The sequence below is a fragment of the Podarcis raffonei genome, chromosome 9, assembly GCF_027172205.1.
Source record: "Podarcis raffonei isolate rPodRaf1 chromosome 9, rPodRaf1.pri, whole genome shotgun sequence".
Lineage (NCBI taxonomy): Eukaryota > Metazoa > Chordata > Lepidosauria > Squamata > Lacertidae > Podarcis > Podarcis raffonei.
The window spans coordinates 5,189,032-5,203,224 of record NC_070610.1 but is presented as its reverse complement, the minus strand read 5'-3'; the positions used below and the strand labels follow the sequence as shown (position 1 = coordinate 5,203,224).

The 14,193-nt window shown below is 41.2% G+C and overlaps 1 protein-coding gene across 4 annotated transcripts in view; it reads right to left on the bottom strand.

Moving 5' to 3' along the window:
• Positions 1 to 14,193, bottom strand: part of HTT (huntingtin) — a 115,047-nt gene that overhangs the window by 73,368 nt on the left and 27,486 nt on the right. For 3 of the 4 annotated variants that reach the window (XM_053403377.1, XM_053403374.1, XM_053403375.1), the window contains 14 exons: positions 11,368 to 11,445; positions 10,364 to 10,722; positions 9,216 to 9,339; positions 8,927 to 9,042; positions 8,387 to 8,498; positions 7,410 to 7,550; positions 6,039 to 6,197; positions 5,849 to 5,946; positions 4,702 to 4,841; positions 4,492 to 4,555; positions 3,726 to 3,826; positions 2,243 to 2,389; positions 783 to 903; positions 521 to 597 (listed from right to left, as the gene is read on the bottom strand). In XM_053403377.1, coding sequence (XP_053259352.1) covers positions 521 to 597; positions 783 to 903; positions 2,243 to 2,389; positions 3,726 to 3,826; positions 4,492 to 4,555; positions 4,702 to 4,841; positions 5,849 to 5,946; positions 6,039 to 6,197; positions 7,410 to 7,550; positions 8,387 to 8,498; positions 8,927 to 9,042; positions 9,216 to 9,339; positions 10,364 to 10,722; positions 11,368 to 11,445 — 1,837 coding nt within the window. The remainder of the gene's footprint in view (positions 1 to 520; positions 598 to 782; positions 904 to 2,242; positions 2,390 to 3,725; positions 3,827 to 4,491; positions 4,556 to 4,701; positions 4,842 to 5,848; positions 5,947 to 6,038; positions 6,198 to 7,409; positions 7,551 to 8,386; positions 8,499 to 8,926; positions 9,043 to 9,215; positions 9,340 to 10,363; positions 10,723 to 11,367; positions 11,446 to 14,193) is intronic. The other variant, XM_053403376.1, reaches the window with a different exon arrangement.

Sequence of the window (14,193 nt, the reverse complement as noted above, 5' to 3'; positions counted from 1 at the left end):
CGGACTACAACTCCCATAGTGACTGGGGCAGATATGAGTTCGAGACCAACATCTGGAGGGAGGGACACAGGCTCCCCATTCTTTGCACAGACATCAGTTATCTACTAAGAATTTTTAAAAGATCCCAACAAAAAATTAAAATTAACATTTCTGATCCGCTCTCTCTAGCAGGTTTTCATGCCTTTGATGAGAGCAGTAAGGAACTAAGTATCACACAAAAAGCAAGCGGTATAAAATGTTAACTTCTGAAAAGAAAATTATTCCACTTTATACTCAAATACCACATATTCCTCTTCACTGGAAAAAGTTTTTGTTTCTCACACCTTTATACTTATTAAGTTAAACCATCTTTTAAAATTATCTGACTTTCTAGACCTCGATATGACAGCCTATCACACTAATTTTGAAATTTCATTCTCATTAGGGTTCAATGGCAAATAAGCTAATAAGACCATATGACGGTCCTCTGTTTTTGTAAAAATGAACTCTAGAGGCTTGTGTAGAGGAGGAAGAAACATACCTGCAGTGCCATCCTCCACTCCAGGTGCAGACTGGAAATGATGTGGACAGAAGACACAAAGCTTCACAACAACCAAACTAAAATACCAAAACAGAAAATACATTTCTATCAATAACATGGGGAAATATGAAGCATGACGCAGCATTCCCACCCTTAGCCTCCATTATGGATGCTTGAGATATCAATGCTTTATACACAGAAGATGTAAAAAACATCTGAATATATTTAGAAACCCAGCTGGTAAACTTCCAGACAAACTCACTGTTAGAGATCTTGTTGATGATGTTGTCAAGGCATGGGAAACTGCAGAAATAACTCTAGAAAGGTTATTTTCCATTGTGACATCTGTTGGACTTGGTAGTATATTATATCCTCTGTATGTTCTAAAACAAAAGCAATAAATAAATAGGCGTTACTTTTTCCTTTAAAAGTTGAATAGTACCTTGTTGAATGAGGGAGGAATGGAATATAATTTGTGATCTTCACCGTCCCATGTGAGATCTGCCTGATGTATATTCCCAGAGTTGTTGGATTTTAATGACTGATTTTTCTATACAGTATTTTCAGCGGTTCTTGTTTTTATCTGCAAGCTGCCACGAATCCCGTTAGGGAAAAAGGTGGGGTATAAATAATATCCTGCTCTCTCACAGATCACACACACAAACCTATATACACCCCACACCTCCCTCTTTCTCTGTTCAAGTGCATCTCTCTTAAACAGACACACACAGAGTCCCAGCATTCCCCTTGCCGCCAAAATATCCCAAAAATATTTTTATAATATTTTTTAAACCACGGGCACCAGGTTGGTAATCCCTTCCTCAAATATAATCACAGGGTAAAAATACAAACCAAAAATTAATACCAGCTAGGAAGCTTGCTCAATTAGAGAATGGTTAACCCAAGTCTTGGAAATTGCAGAAATTGATATATTAATGGATAATGCATGTAGGAGAAATGGATTAACTGTTTTAGTTTTGTTAACAGCTAAACATGCATCTTTTATTTATTATTGAGATACACAGTGCAACATCATGGTAAAGGTAAAGGTAAAGGTACCCCTGACCATTAGGGTTGCAGTGCTCATCTCGCTTTACTGGCCGAGGGAGCCGGCGTACAGCTTCCAGGTCATGTGGCCAGCATGACTAAGCTGCTTCTGGCGAACCAGAGCAGTGCACAGAAACGCCGTTTACCTTCCGGCCGGAGCGGTACCTGTTTATCTACTTGCACTTTGACGTGCTTTCGAACTGCTAGTTTGGCAAGAGCAGGGACTGAGCAACGGGTGCTCACCCCGTTGCGGGGATTCGAACCGCTGATCGGCAAGTCCTACGCTCTGTGGTTTAACCCACAGCGCCACCCACGTCCCAGTAACATCATGGTATCGGAATGTAATTTGTTTCTGTAATTTTATTTTGGAAATTAAAAGTTTAAAAACAACACCAAAAAAACACGCACACACACAAAAACAATAACACCACCTTCAAGCCTTAAGATGCAGTATAAAACAAGTCCTTATTCCTGCAAATTTACCATGAACAACCCGCTTGCATCAATGAGACACTATTGCACAAATATCCTCTATCAAAAGTAAGAGAAGCTGCTATTGAGGGCGAAGTGAAAACTTTTGAATGCTGTAAAGAAATGGGGTCCAGCTGGTTATGCAGGAATTTGACTCAACATAGTTTTCTTGCCAAGCAATGAGACGATAAAGCGTAACTCTACCTGGTGATAGTGCTTACTGCAAAATGAGAAGCAGGCTGAGTTTCATGCATTAGCAGCTTTAGATAGACGCTACTTTGGTCCCTTGCCACAGCTACTACTGGATCAGCTTGCCCTTGGTCACAGTTATAGAACAGCTTTGGAACCAGCCTGAAACAGAGAACAGAAGGCCTCAGTGAGGGTCAACTATGGAAAAATAGTGAAATTTAGATTGTATGCGAGCTTCCTTGTCTTCAAGATCAAAGTGTGATATTCATTTAAAGCAACAGGCAAACACTACCTGTAAGCCTTAATAGGCTGACTAACATAAAGAATCTTAAATGCTTCAGATTTTACTCGACATTACAAAACTTATTATGGCCAACATTTTTAATTCATTAAGGTATTTGGCTTATATGGACAAATCATATTCAAACATCTACTAATAGATGCACTGACGGAACATACAATATATTTTATAGAAAAAGCTGCTTAGATTAGTAGATCTATTAGTAAACTTCAACATCTGAGCTCCAACGCAATCTCTCTAGCACAAAGAGGCTCTTCTTAATAGCCATGGCACTATCATTTCCTAGAATGTGAAATCACCAAAGAAATGAGGTGGTCATATGGAGTCAGCGGCCACTGAAAGTGAGCCGCAATTGTGAAGCCTTGGGTAGGATCTTCCTCCATTTATCTTTAAATCTGATCAATAAACTGGCGAGTGGCAAAATGAGCTGCAGCATGCAAAAAAATGAGCATGCTTAGCGACCCTGTAGGAGAGCAGTATACAGGGACGCTCTGCAAGAAAGTAAACTAAATAAACAAAAAACAAGAAGAACTAAGGTTTCTAAGGTAAACAAATGGGTAGGGAGGGACAAAATATTTTTTGGAATATATGTATATATACACATTTGTAAGACTCAAAGACATGGGGTAAGTTGCGAAAACTAGGGAAAATAAAGCAACAATCAAATGAGATCAAAAACTGAAAAATTATCTGAAGAAGCAAGAGAGCCAGGAGAAACAACTTGCTGAGTCAGGCAGGAGAAAAAACTGAGGAGGAAGTGCCTGTCTCCCCCAAGTCCTTGCTCCTGCCTGAGGTCATGTGAGAGGAAATGCCCAAGTCACTGTTCCCAGCATCCCATGAAATAAACTGAGTGATTTTCATGGGCTAATGGAGTTCAAATATGGTTCCACCCCGTCAAAGAAATCCACTTTTCAGTCCTCACAAAGGACTTGCAGTCTCTCTTTCCAAGCCAAGGACTGCCAAACTATGTCCTGCAGCATCAAAATTCAGGAAACAGTCTTGCAGTCTGCCAAACCCAACAGAATGGTGCTATGTATCAATACTCTCTACTCTGGCAATTCCTTTACTGCATGCAAGTATCACACATAACATGAATGCTAAATTAATCCCCAATGACGGCATCAGAAAATTGCAAACTGAATGTTTTTAAAAGGCATATTAAGCAAATTTATTGTAATTATTTAATTTAACCAATACCTTATTAAAGCTGCAGCAGCAACGTGCCTCACTCTAGGGTCTTCATCTCCAAGCAGAGAAATGACTACATCATTGAGCATGCGTTCCTGAAGTTTTAAAAGCTATAGGAATTGGACAGCAAATACATGTACGTTACAACTACTAGCAACAGTTTATTAACTACAATTTCCACATTGAAAAGGTAAGAAAATTGATGGTATGTTAACTAGAGATCACAATGTGTCAAACAATGAAGACACAAATTCTAATTTCATCTTCAAAGGCATCTCATTCATAGATAACCTTTTACATGAAGGATACATTGGAAATCCTATGCAAAAATGTAAGAGCCTCTTTTTAGTGCTGGCTCACCAATGAGGTGGGGTGAAGCACCTGCCTCAGGCAGTGGAAGAGCAAGTGGTGGAACCCCACCCCCACTGCTGCAGTGACCCCCTCTGGCCAGCAAGATGGAGGCATTCTGGTGCAGGGCACTGCCATTTGTCTTCCTTGCCCTGGGGCCGAGAAGATGAGTAGCAACGCCTTCCACAATGCCCCAGCTCTGGCAGAGTTCAGTGAGAAAAGAGGCATTCTGACAGCAGTGGAAGCACAAGGTGAGTCAGCAGCAGATCTCCGTTTCGTCTCAGGTGGTGAAATGGGACAGGCTGCCCCTGTCTCTTTTTCATATGCATTAAAATCCATCTGCTTCAACATGGAATTAAATAGCTACTTTCTGTTAAGTAAACCTGACAACCATAAAAGTGAAGAGTTTAATAGAACAATTACTCACTCCGGTATAATGATGTGCACCTCTGTGCAGGTGGTTAGCCCCTCCTTCCAAAAAACTGATTAGCCTTAAATGAAAGATAGGGAAATATAGTAGACGAGATTGTTAAAAGTTGAGCAGAGCAAAGCCTTAAGGAGTAACAACTATAACTTAATTTTTAAAAGAAAAAAACGTAATTAAAGCTGGGAACAAAATTCTGAAATAATAACTTACCGAAAATCTATCTCAGCAAGGGTTTCCAGTAGCTCAGTCCTAACCAGCCAATAGGAGCTATTCCTCAGTGTAAGGAGGTCAACCATTAATTTTAAACCTAATGCACTATAGTTGCTACTGCACAAACTCATGATGCAATGCTAAGGAGGAAAAAAAATTAATTGTTTTAAACAATGTAATTAGTACATAGCATTTAAACTTTATAAAAGCTTACATTCTTAGTATTTGCATAGTATTTTTGAACTGGACTATTTGGCTATTATGATAAATCTATCAATAGCAACATCTAAATAAATAAAAGTTAAGTATTTATTACACTGAATAGGAAAATGAAGAAGTCCCCCCCCCCTGGGGGGGCAAAAAAAAAAAATCACTAGTGCATTGAAGCAATCAAGCAGATGAGCCATCAGAATGTGAAGGACTGTTGCACAGAAGAGGGCAAAGACTTGTCTGCTGACCAAGAGGGCAGGATTAGATCTAAAGGTCTTAAATCAGACATAGGCAAACTCCAGCCCGCCAGATGTTTGGGACTACAATTCCCATGATCCCTAGCTAACAGGACCAGTGGTCAGGGATTATGGGAATTGTAATCCCAAACATCTGGAGGGCCAGAGTTTGCCTATGCCTGCCTTAAATTACAGGAAGGTTAAATGTTGCTGACAATTCGAAGAAACATCTTGATAGTAAGAGCAGTAGGACAGCAGGGGGCCCGTTGACCCCACAGGGACACACAACAAGGAAGCAAAGGTACACAAACAGAAGGCGTGGAGAAAAGAAGAAAAGCTCAAGCTCCTGGAGTATTATATTGGAGAAGGATTGGGGGGTGGGGAGTGGGGAGGAAAAGCAGGGGAAGGGCACCGCCTGGCTCTAGCAGTTTATATGCTCTGCAACACCATAGGAGCCTTATACCACGTGAGACTATTTGACAATGGAATCCTCCATCACCCCACAGAACCATGAGTTGATCAGCAGTCCAAGGTGCAAAAGGTCTATCAATCTGTGCTGCAGAAACTGGTTGTGGAAAAAAGCATCTTTGTTTACTGCTGGCTGCTTCGTAACGGTATTTGTGAATGCCTGCCTCTGCAACAAGACCATAGAGATGTGCTCTTCTTTTCAAATCTTATATTTTAGAGAGATTTCTGCTTACCCGTACAGCTGTACAAGCCAGTTTGCATGTGACGGAAGACTCATCTTTCAGAGTCCTTTGCAATAAGGGTATACAGTCTACTAGTGAAAAGCTGTTTCCTGGGAATAAGAAAAAACAAAGACAATGCATGAAACTATTGAAAGCATTTTATGGTATAAATTCTGATTCTACAAATTAACCTGGTTATTACCTGTTGAAGCTCTTATGTTTGCTAGCCAATTTTCCACATCAAAGCGAGATTTACTGAGAATGGAATAAACGATTGTTCCACATAAAATGGCAGTTGCTCCTCTAATCTGGGGATCGCCATGATCAATATAATTCACAATATCCTTTATATACTGTTCTTCTAGAAAAATAAATTAGGTACAGATAATAAAGAACTCTGTCTTGGTTTATAGGCTTTCTGTTTCTTGCCATTTTCCACAGTGCTGAAATAAACTTTTAGACTTTTCTGAAGGAGGGCTTAAATTATATAACAGATATAAAATCCATGAAAACAATAAATCAAAGAAATGAATAATAAATGCAAAGGAGAAAATGTTCTTTAGTCTTAGACTTCCATTTTTTTTTTGTTACAGGTAAATATGGGTGTCGTTGATTATATTTTTTAATTAACAGAATCAAAACTTAGATCTCCAGCTTTGAAATTCCACTGACTTTGGCAAAATGTCAGACACCTAGGATGTGCACAGTAGTTCCAAACAATTTATAAAGTTGGAACTAAGCACGAAGCAACAATTCTCCAGCATTATCTGGGAACAGCCAAAGTTACGTGAAAGTAAGAAGAGAATTCCCATGTTGCCACTGCAAAAAGCATATCCCAGTTTCCTAACCTTTACTGGAAGTGCCGAGGGGCTGTCAAGATATTCATTGTGGTTTATAGCCAAACAGGAATTGCTGTTATTCCTCAAAGTAAAGTAAAGGTAAAGGTACCCCTGCCCGTACGGGCCGGGGGCCAGCACTGTCCGAAGACACTTCCGGGTCACGTGGCCAGCGTCACAAGCTGCATCTGGCGAGCCAGCGCAGCACACGGAAACGCCGTTTACCTTCCCGCTAGTAAGCGGTCCCTATTTATCTACTTGCACCCGGGGGTGCTTTTGAACTGCTAGGTTGGCAGGCGCTGGGACCGAACGATGGGAGCGCACCCCGCCGCGGGGATTCGAACCGCCGACCTGACGATCGGCAAGTCCTAGGCGCTGAGGTTTTACCCACAGCACCACCCGCGTCCCCTAAGTAAGTAACTAAGTCCCCTAAGAACGCCACCCCGCGTTCCTCAAAGTATGACATAGTAATTCTTAGTTTACACATGAGGAAGGAATTCTTTCAATATGTATTTCTGGGTACTGAAGCAGAGTGGCTTCTTTAATTTATTGATTACATGTTTCTTTATTCATTCCTTCCCTGTCAGCAGGTACGGTAATAATGGCAATGCTCCAACTATGGACAGACGACTATTTCACTACAGACAAGATATCTGATAAATTTCAAAATAGTCAGAAATAAAAACGTTTTATTTTTTCACAAGAATACAAACAAGACAATATGAAATTCAACATACCGCACTCTTCTTTGGTGGCTTCAAAAGGCATTTTATAGAGTTTGCTGAAGAAAGCTTCAGGGTGGAGTGCAACAGCTGCTCCTACACAACTCACTGCTAAGGCTTTTACGCTGACTCTTACATCTTTATCAGGAACCAGTGCTAAAGAAAAGATAATTGTACCTGACTATACATTTAATGAAATAAAATTCATTTAATTGCATAACACAAAACACCCACACTTTCAGTTTGTAATAGTTTCACCTGGATACTGCAGTAACGAGAAGCCATTATACAAAGTATAGGAAGTAATATTTAAAATATTATGAAGTCAAGCTATGTAGTTAAATAGGGAAAAGTAACAAAAAAGTAGACTGTCGGAATTGGAAATGGACAAAAAACACTAATTCCACTCCAGAAAATGTTGTCTTAAAAGACAAAGGTTTTTAGGGCATTCTACTGCTATTTCCTGTATCCTGGAGGAATCTGTCCAGTTCTTGATCACCTGGTGAACTGCAGCCCTCACCAGATCTTTCCTAAAACCTTGGTGTATCTGAATATACCCCATCACATCATCAGCAAACGCCACATTCTATGGTCCTTAGTAATGGATGCAGCTTATACAGTGGAACGTCTCCCTGTTTGTTGAACTAAATCCCACTGTGCCAGCTACAGCCTCTGCCAAAGTCTGTTGAACCCACAGCCCACCTGTTATATTATAGCACAGCTTTAAGACATCAGCAGAAAGCCAGTATAGTGGTGCATGGCCTATTGAACCTGCCACAGATTTAACTGTTCTTGACTTTGCCGTCTTTCATATGGCTTCAGCGAGCTGGAATCATAGCAACAAACCATGCTTTATGAAGCCTAAATTATGTTTTCAAACAAATCATTCATTTCAGTTCTTTGCTAATCAGAATTTTAGCCAATCAGGTATTAACCATATTAAGTGAGAGAAGCAGGAAGAGGTGGTTTCTAGTGGTATTTATACTACTTACCACCTTTCTCCCCTGTAAGAAGAAAAGAGGCAGCCAGGAGACGGACACAGTGAACTAGCGGAGCAGCATCTCCATCTGTATAACAACCAATATCTCCTTTAATTCTGGAGAGCTGTTAAAAACAAGCAAAATTATATATTGGTAATAAAGATATACCAGTAGGTTCTTTGTAACAAAGGTAACAAATATAATGGCCCTTCGCTCTTTGCTCTATCCTGTTACTGCAACACTATCTGGAGTTAAGCTACGGTTTGGCTTAACATTACTTCCAAAGCTGGGCTTGCAGTTTGTCTTGCTTCAGACAAACTATGAGCTGTAGCCAAGGTTTTTTCTTGGCTTACTGCTTGTGCACTTGCCCAGAGGAGATGAACAATGAGCTCAGGTTCAAAAGCAGCACTAAACCAAACCAGGGCTTAGCTCTGACAAGTATTATATGGACAGGCCCTAAGAAAGATCATATTCTCCTGCCATTCACTGACATATTCCATTATAAACGGCTTTCAGATACACTTAACCCTTGAATGTGAACAACCGTCTTACCTTATTTTCATAATCACTGGGGTCCAGTTCTTCTTTTGATGTAAATTTGTCCATACTGCTGTTGGAAGGCTGTCTGCTATGACCCATGGTCTTTAATAAATGGGGTTGCTGAAGGGCTTAAAAAAAGAAAGCAATGAAAGTGATGGTTGACATACCCCTCAAACAATAAATATGAATATGTAGGATCTATGATTAGAAGTAAAAAAAAAATGCCCTAAGACAGCTTCATTCTAAATGAGACAGTTCAGTAAATATTTTCTCACAGACTTTCTCCTTATAATGAACATACCAACACAAGAATTTCTGAAAGCCTCAGCTGACTCATCCTGGAGGACATTTGCAGTTTCATCTTCCTCATCTTGCAGCTGTCCAATCTGCATTCCAGAATACTGGCTTTCAGTTCCCTCAAGAATCTAAAATGTAAAAGTGTAAAAACAGTTTAACAGTGCAGTTAATCCCAGCTTAGAAATCTGTCTGTCACACATATTCTTTTATAGTTCCATACCATCTCACAAAATCCTCAGGCTGTCATTTCTAGCTATAGCCCTGGAAATGTTCCCCTTGAAGCTTGAAGATGGTCCAGAATGTGATGACTAGGCAGTTAAGCGGGGTAGCTAGATGGGATCATGTGACATTGATCTTCAAAGTTATGCACTGATTGCTTACAAACTACAAGCCCCAAATCAAGATGTAGGTACTAACAAAACAACTTTCTGAACAGTTTAGGATCCAAGTACTTAAAGGACTGCCACTCCCAATATCTATTGGTCCATGTTCTGAGACTAGCCCTCTTTCCCATAACAACAAAAAATTAAAGCAGCACTTGGATCCTAGATCTAGGGCATGCCTGGGTATGTTAACAGAAGACACACATTTAACCCTGTTTGCGTGCAAAGGGATTTTAAGTGCACACATATATCCCCAGTTCTGAAAAGCTGAGGGAATCAGGCTGAAAAAGGTTGTCCCTGTCTGCTTTAATTTAAACGGGTGGCAGAATCAGAAAGAAGGGGCTTCTCTTGTCCTTTCCCCTCCCCATCACTGCCAGAATACCTTGTAGGGAGATATTATTTGTTGTTGTTGTTTAGTCAATTAGTCGTGTCCGACTCTTCGTGACCCCATTCATCGACTAAACAACAACAACAACATTCTTAGTACTGAAAGGTATAAGATGTATAGTTTGCTCAGTGTTTGGAACTAGACTGACTCACTGCCCAATTTGGTTGTCTAGAAGGGTTATAGTTATGTAATGTAAAAATAAAGCAGCAGCAGAAGTGCTAAAATGACATCAAACCACCTCATGTTTAAAGAAACAGCAACCTTTAAAGTGCTACTGGATAAGAGGCAGGCATGTCTAAACCTTTACTTTTTGCCAAAAAACTAAGGGATGCAATGAATCAGATTTCCCAGTAACCACTTGGAATCCCACTGAACACTCACCATTTCAGAACTGTCAGAGGGAGTGACAGCTGAATCAGGGCCTTCTGTAGTTGTCTGAGAGCTGTCACTAATGGGAGAGGAGGCCCGAGTGCCATCATTCAAGTCTACCAGAAGGTCTGACTGGACAGCACTGATTTGGCTGGAGCTTCCACTAAGAACGTCCTCATCAGCATCTCCTTTGTTAGCTGAAGTCAAATCACAACTTGTCAGATCTGACTCTGTCTGCAGTGTGTGCTGAGAACGTGGTTGCTCAGTTATGATGTCATAGCTTGAGGAATCAGCTCCTGAACTTGCAGGCGCAGCTGTCGACAAAGCTGATGAAGCAGCTACTTCACTAGCTAAGTCACTCTTCATAGTAGCTAAAAAAAAGGTAAAGGAAACCCACAAAGATCCAGGAACCCATTAAAAAGGTAAGATAAACCCATAAAGATGCAGAAACACCTAAAAGCACCTACAAAATAAAATAAGTAAGCTAAATGTCTTAACAGTCGCTTGCTAATATGCATATATCCCTATCTAATTTTTATATCCTGCCTTTCTTTAGTCATGGAACCTAAGTCAGTATATAAGTGGGTTCCAGGTGGTCACCCAATCTAAGCACTGAGTAGCGGCTTGGTTTCAGCCTTTATATAATATCTTGACATATTTCACAATTGTTTTGTTCTACATAATATCATACTAGAAATCACCCAAGATATTAACATAAACAAAATACTGTTCTCTGGAAATCATATGGAGTTTTCCAATTAAAAGGCTATAGCCTTTTGACCACAGGGACATTCACACACATCACAGATGTCTTTTCCTGTCTGATCTTCAACAGCAAAATTTCTATAAGTACAGTTTTTAGGTTAATTCATTTAAAACATTTTATCACTACGTGCAGCCTTCTAGCTATAGGGCAATGTTTTCATGACTGACAAAAAAACTATAATGGGTGGAGTTGAACAGATTACAGAGATGTTAACAACAAACATGAGAAGAAGAAGAAGAAGAAGATCTACCTGCGAAACCGGCGCTGCTGCCTTCAGGTCTTGTTTCAGTGTCATCTTCCAAACCTTCTTCTCCTAGAAGTACTTTAGCTGATAACCAAGGCAATAATTTGTTTAGATTTTTTGCTTCTTGTAAAACTCTGCACACAACAATTCAATTATCTGCTTGCAAAGTATTTACTGTAATAGTATTTGTAATGTAATGTTTAAAATAGATGTACTGTGAGGAACTAAAACAACATTAATAGAAAGAAAATACAATAACTAGCACCCCAAAAGATACTTAGAAATGGACCAGAAATGGATAGTGAGATAGTGGATAGTAATGTTGGCAAAGGAGCACAAAATACTTCAAGAATTTTAAGTTCATATATTTAAAATATAAACAGAACCAAAATATAAAGAGAACCGGTGGTAGCATTTAAATGGCTATATTTTTTTTAGTTTCCTGTATAAAAATCTAGATCAGTGTCCCGGTCCAGAGAACTGCAAGCACTTCCTTTTGCCCTTCCAAACAGATGTTGTCTAGAGATGCTTGAACTGGAGGAAGTGACAGGCAGAAACTCTGACATGTCAGCAGTGGGCAGGCATCATTTGTGGCTCTATGGGCGAGGGGAAACATCATGTTCACTTTGAAGAATAAAGTGGTTGGAATGCCGCATGTATTGCCAATCATATGAAGAATCCACAGCAACAATAGGTATCTGCCTATTTAAAGGCAATGTGAGACTTACTAAAGGGCAATATATTTTTGTCTTCTGAGGAATTATCTCTGTCCAGCAAATCATTATTTATTAGACCTTCAAAGGTTCCACCAAAGGCTGCTTTTCTAATTTAAAAGGTAAGGAAGTCTGAAACACAGGTATGTGGAATTTCCTCCATGCAACTGAGCAGGCTGAAAACTCTGTTCTTGCTTCACCAACCCAGTACCAGCTTTCATGCGACTGCAGCCCATTTCATTTGCCCCGTCACTTTGGGAAATGAAGGTGGCCAATGCAGCTGGAGCCGGTTTGTGTGGTGTTCCCCTGCAGCACAGAACACCAGTAACATACCGTATTTTTCGCTCTATAAGACGCACATTTTCCCCTCCAAAATTAAGGGGAAATGTGTGTGCATCTTATGGAGCAAATGCAGGCTCCTTGGCTTCAGCAATAGCAATGCGAAGCCTCCGAAGTGCAGTGGGAGCGCTCCCGCTCCCGTTGCTTTCGCTGAAGCCTGGAGAGTGAGAGGGGTTGGTGCACACCAACCCCTCTCGCTCTCCAGGCTTCAAGGATAGCCGCCTGAAGCCTCCAGAGCGCAGCGGGAGTTTCTGCTGCGCTCCAGAGGCTTCGGGTTCCTTTCGCTGAAGGGTAGGTGCCCCTTCAGCTAAGCGGGAGGAGAAATGGAAGGGGCTCCATTTCTTCTGCCACTTCGCTGAAGGGGCGCTGCACAGAGAGGGGGAGATTTTTTTTTCTTGTTCTCCCCCTCTAAAACAAGGTGCGTCCTATAGAGCAAAAAATATGGTACTTTTTTTAAAGGGAAGCAAATGGCCGTTTTCCCCACGACACTACCTGGTAAGGTGGGAGGAAGAAGAGTAAAGCCATCAGGGTGGCAGAGAAATAGAGAGAAAGAGGCATGGGAGACGAGATGGAACTCTATGAAACCCCAAAGGCCAAGAGCCAAGAAGAATTCCTTCATCTGGAAGGTTCCTTCTGGAACCCAGCCTACAGGAGGAACGAAGTCAATGCAAAGAACATTAGAGGAGACTCCTGGATCAGGCCAAAGGCCCATCTAGTCCAGCATCCTGTTATAGCCAACTAGATGCCTATGGAAACCCAAGAGCTGGATCTGAGCACAACAGCACTCTCCCCACTTCTGATTCCCAGTAACTGGCATTCAGAGGCATACTGCCTCCAGCAGCAGATAGACCCATCACAGGCAGGTAGCTCCCTAGTCAGCTCAAGTCACAACTGCTGTTGGAAGCCACTTTTCAGGATGCAGACTGCAGTGTAATCAATATACAGTATTCCAGACTTATTTTACTTTTCCATCCATCTAAGGAGGCACAAGAACTCTAAATCAATGCCTGGATGTAACAATGGATTGGATTTAGCTTAACAAAACCAGACATAAGGTTGGTGAGTAGGACAGCAAATCCAGGATTAGATGTCTAGCCTCTTCTGAAGAAAATAGTGCTCCTCTTGAAGGAGCAGGTTTAAACTGAAGTGCTGCTGGATCTGGTTTTGCTCCTAGGTAATCAGATTACAGACCTGGCCAGGAGTGCAACTGCACTGCTTTAGCTAGTGTGCCAGCTACTAACTTTCCTGGTAAAGGTAGACCTAGCCATTATCACGTGACTCTGTCTAGGCTCAACCTAGACTACTGCAGTATGCTGTAATGTAGAGGTAAAGGACCCCTGAACAGTTAAGTCCAGTGAAAGGTGACTATGGGGTGTGGCGCTCATCTCGCTTTTCAGGTCGAGGGAGTCGGCGTTTGTCCACGGGTCTTGTGGCTAGCATGATTAAACCGCTTCTGGTGCAACGGGACACCGTGACGGAAGTCAGAGCGCACAGAAACACTGTTTACCTTTCTGGCGCAGTGGTACCTATTTTTCTACTTGCACTGGCATGCTTTTGAACTGTTGGCAGAAGCTGGGACAGAGCAATGGGAGCTCACCCCGTTTTGCGGATTCGAACCGCCGACTTTCCAATTGGCAAGCCCAAGAGGCTCAGTGGTTTAGACCACAGCGCCACCTGTGTCCCTTTATGCTGTAATGTAAGCCTCTATGGCTTAGCAAGTTTTTGCATAACTTTTTTTTAAACAAATGCCTTCAGCCATCAGTGGTTCTGGCAGAAATCC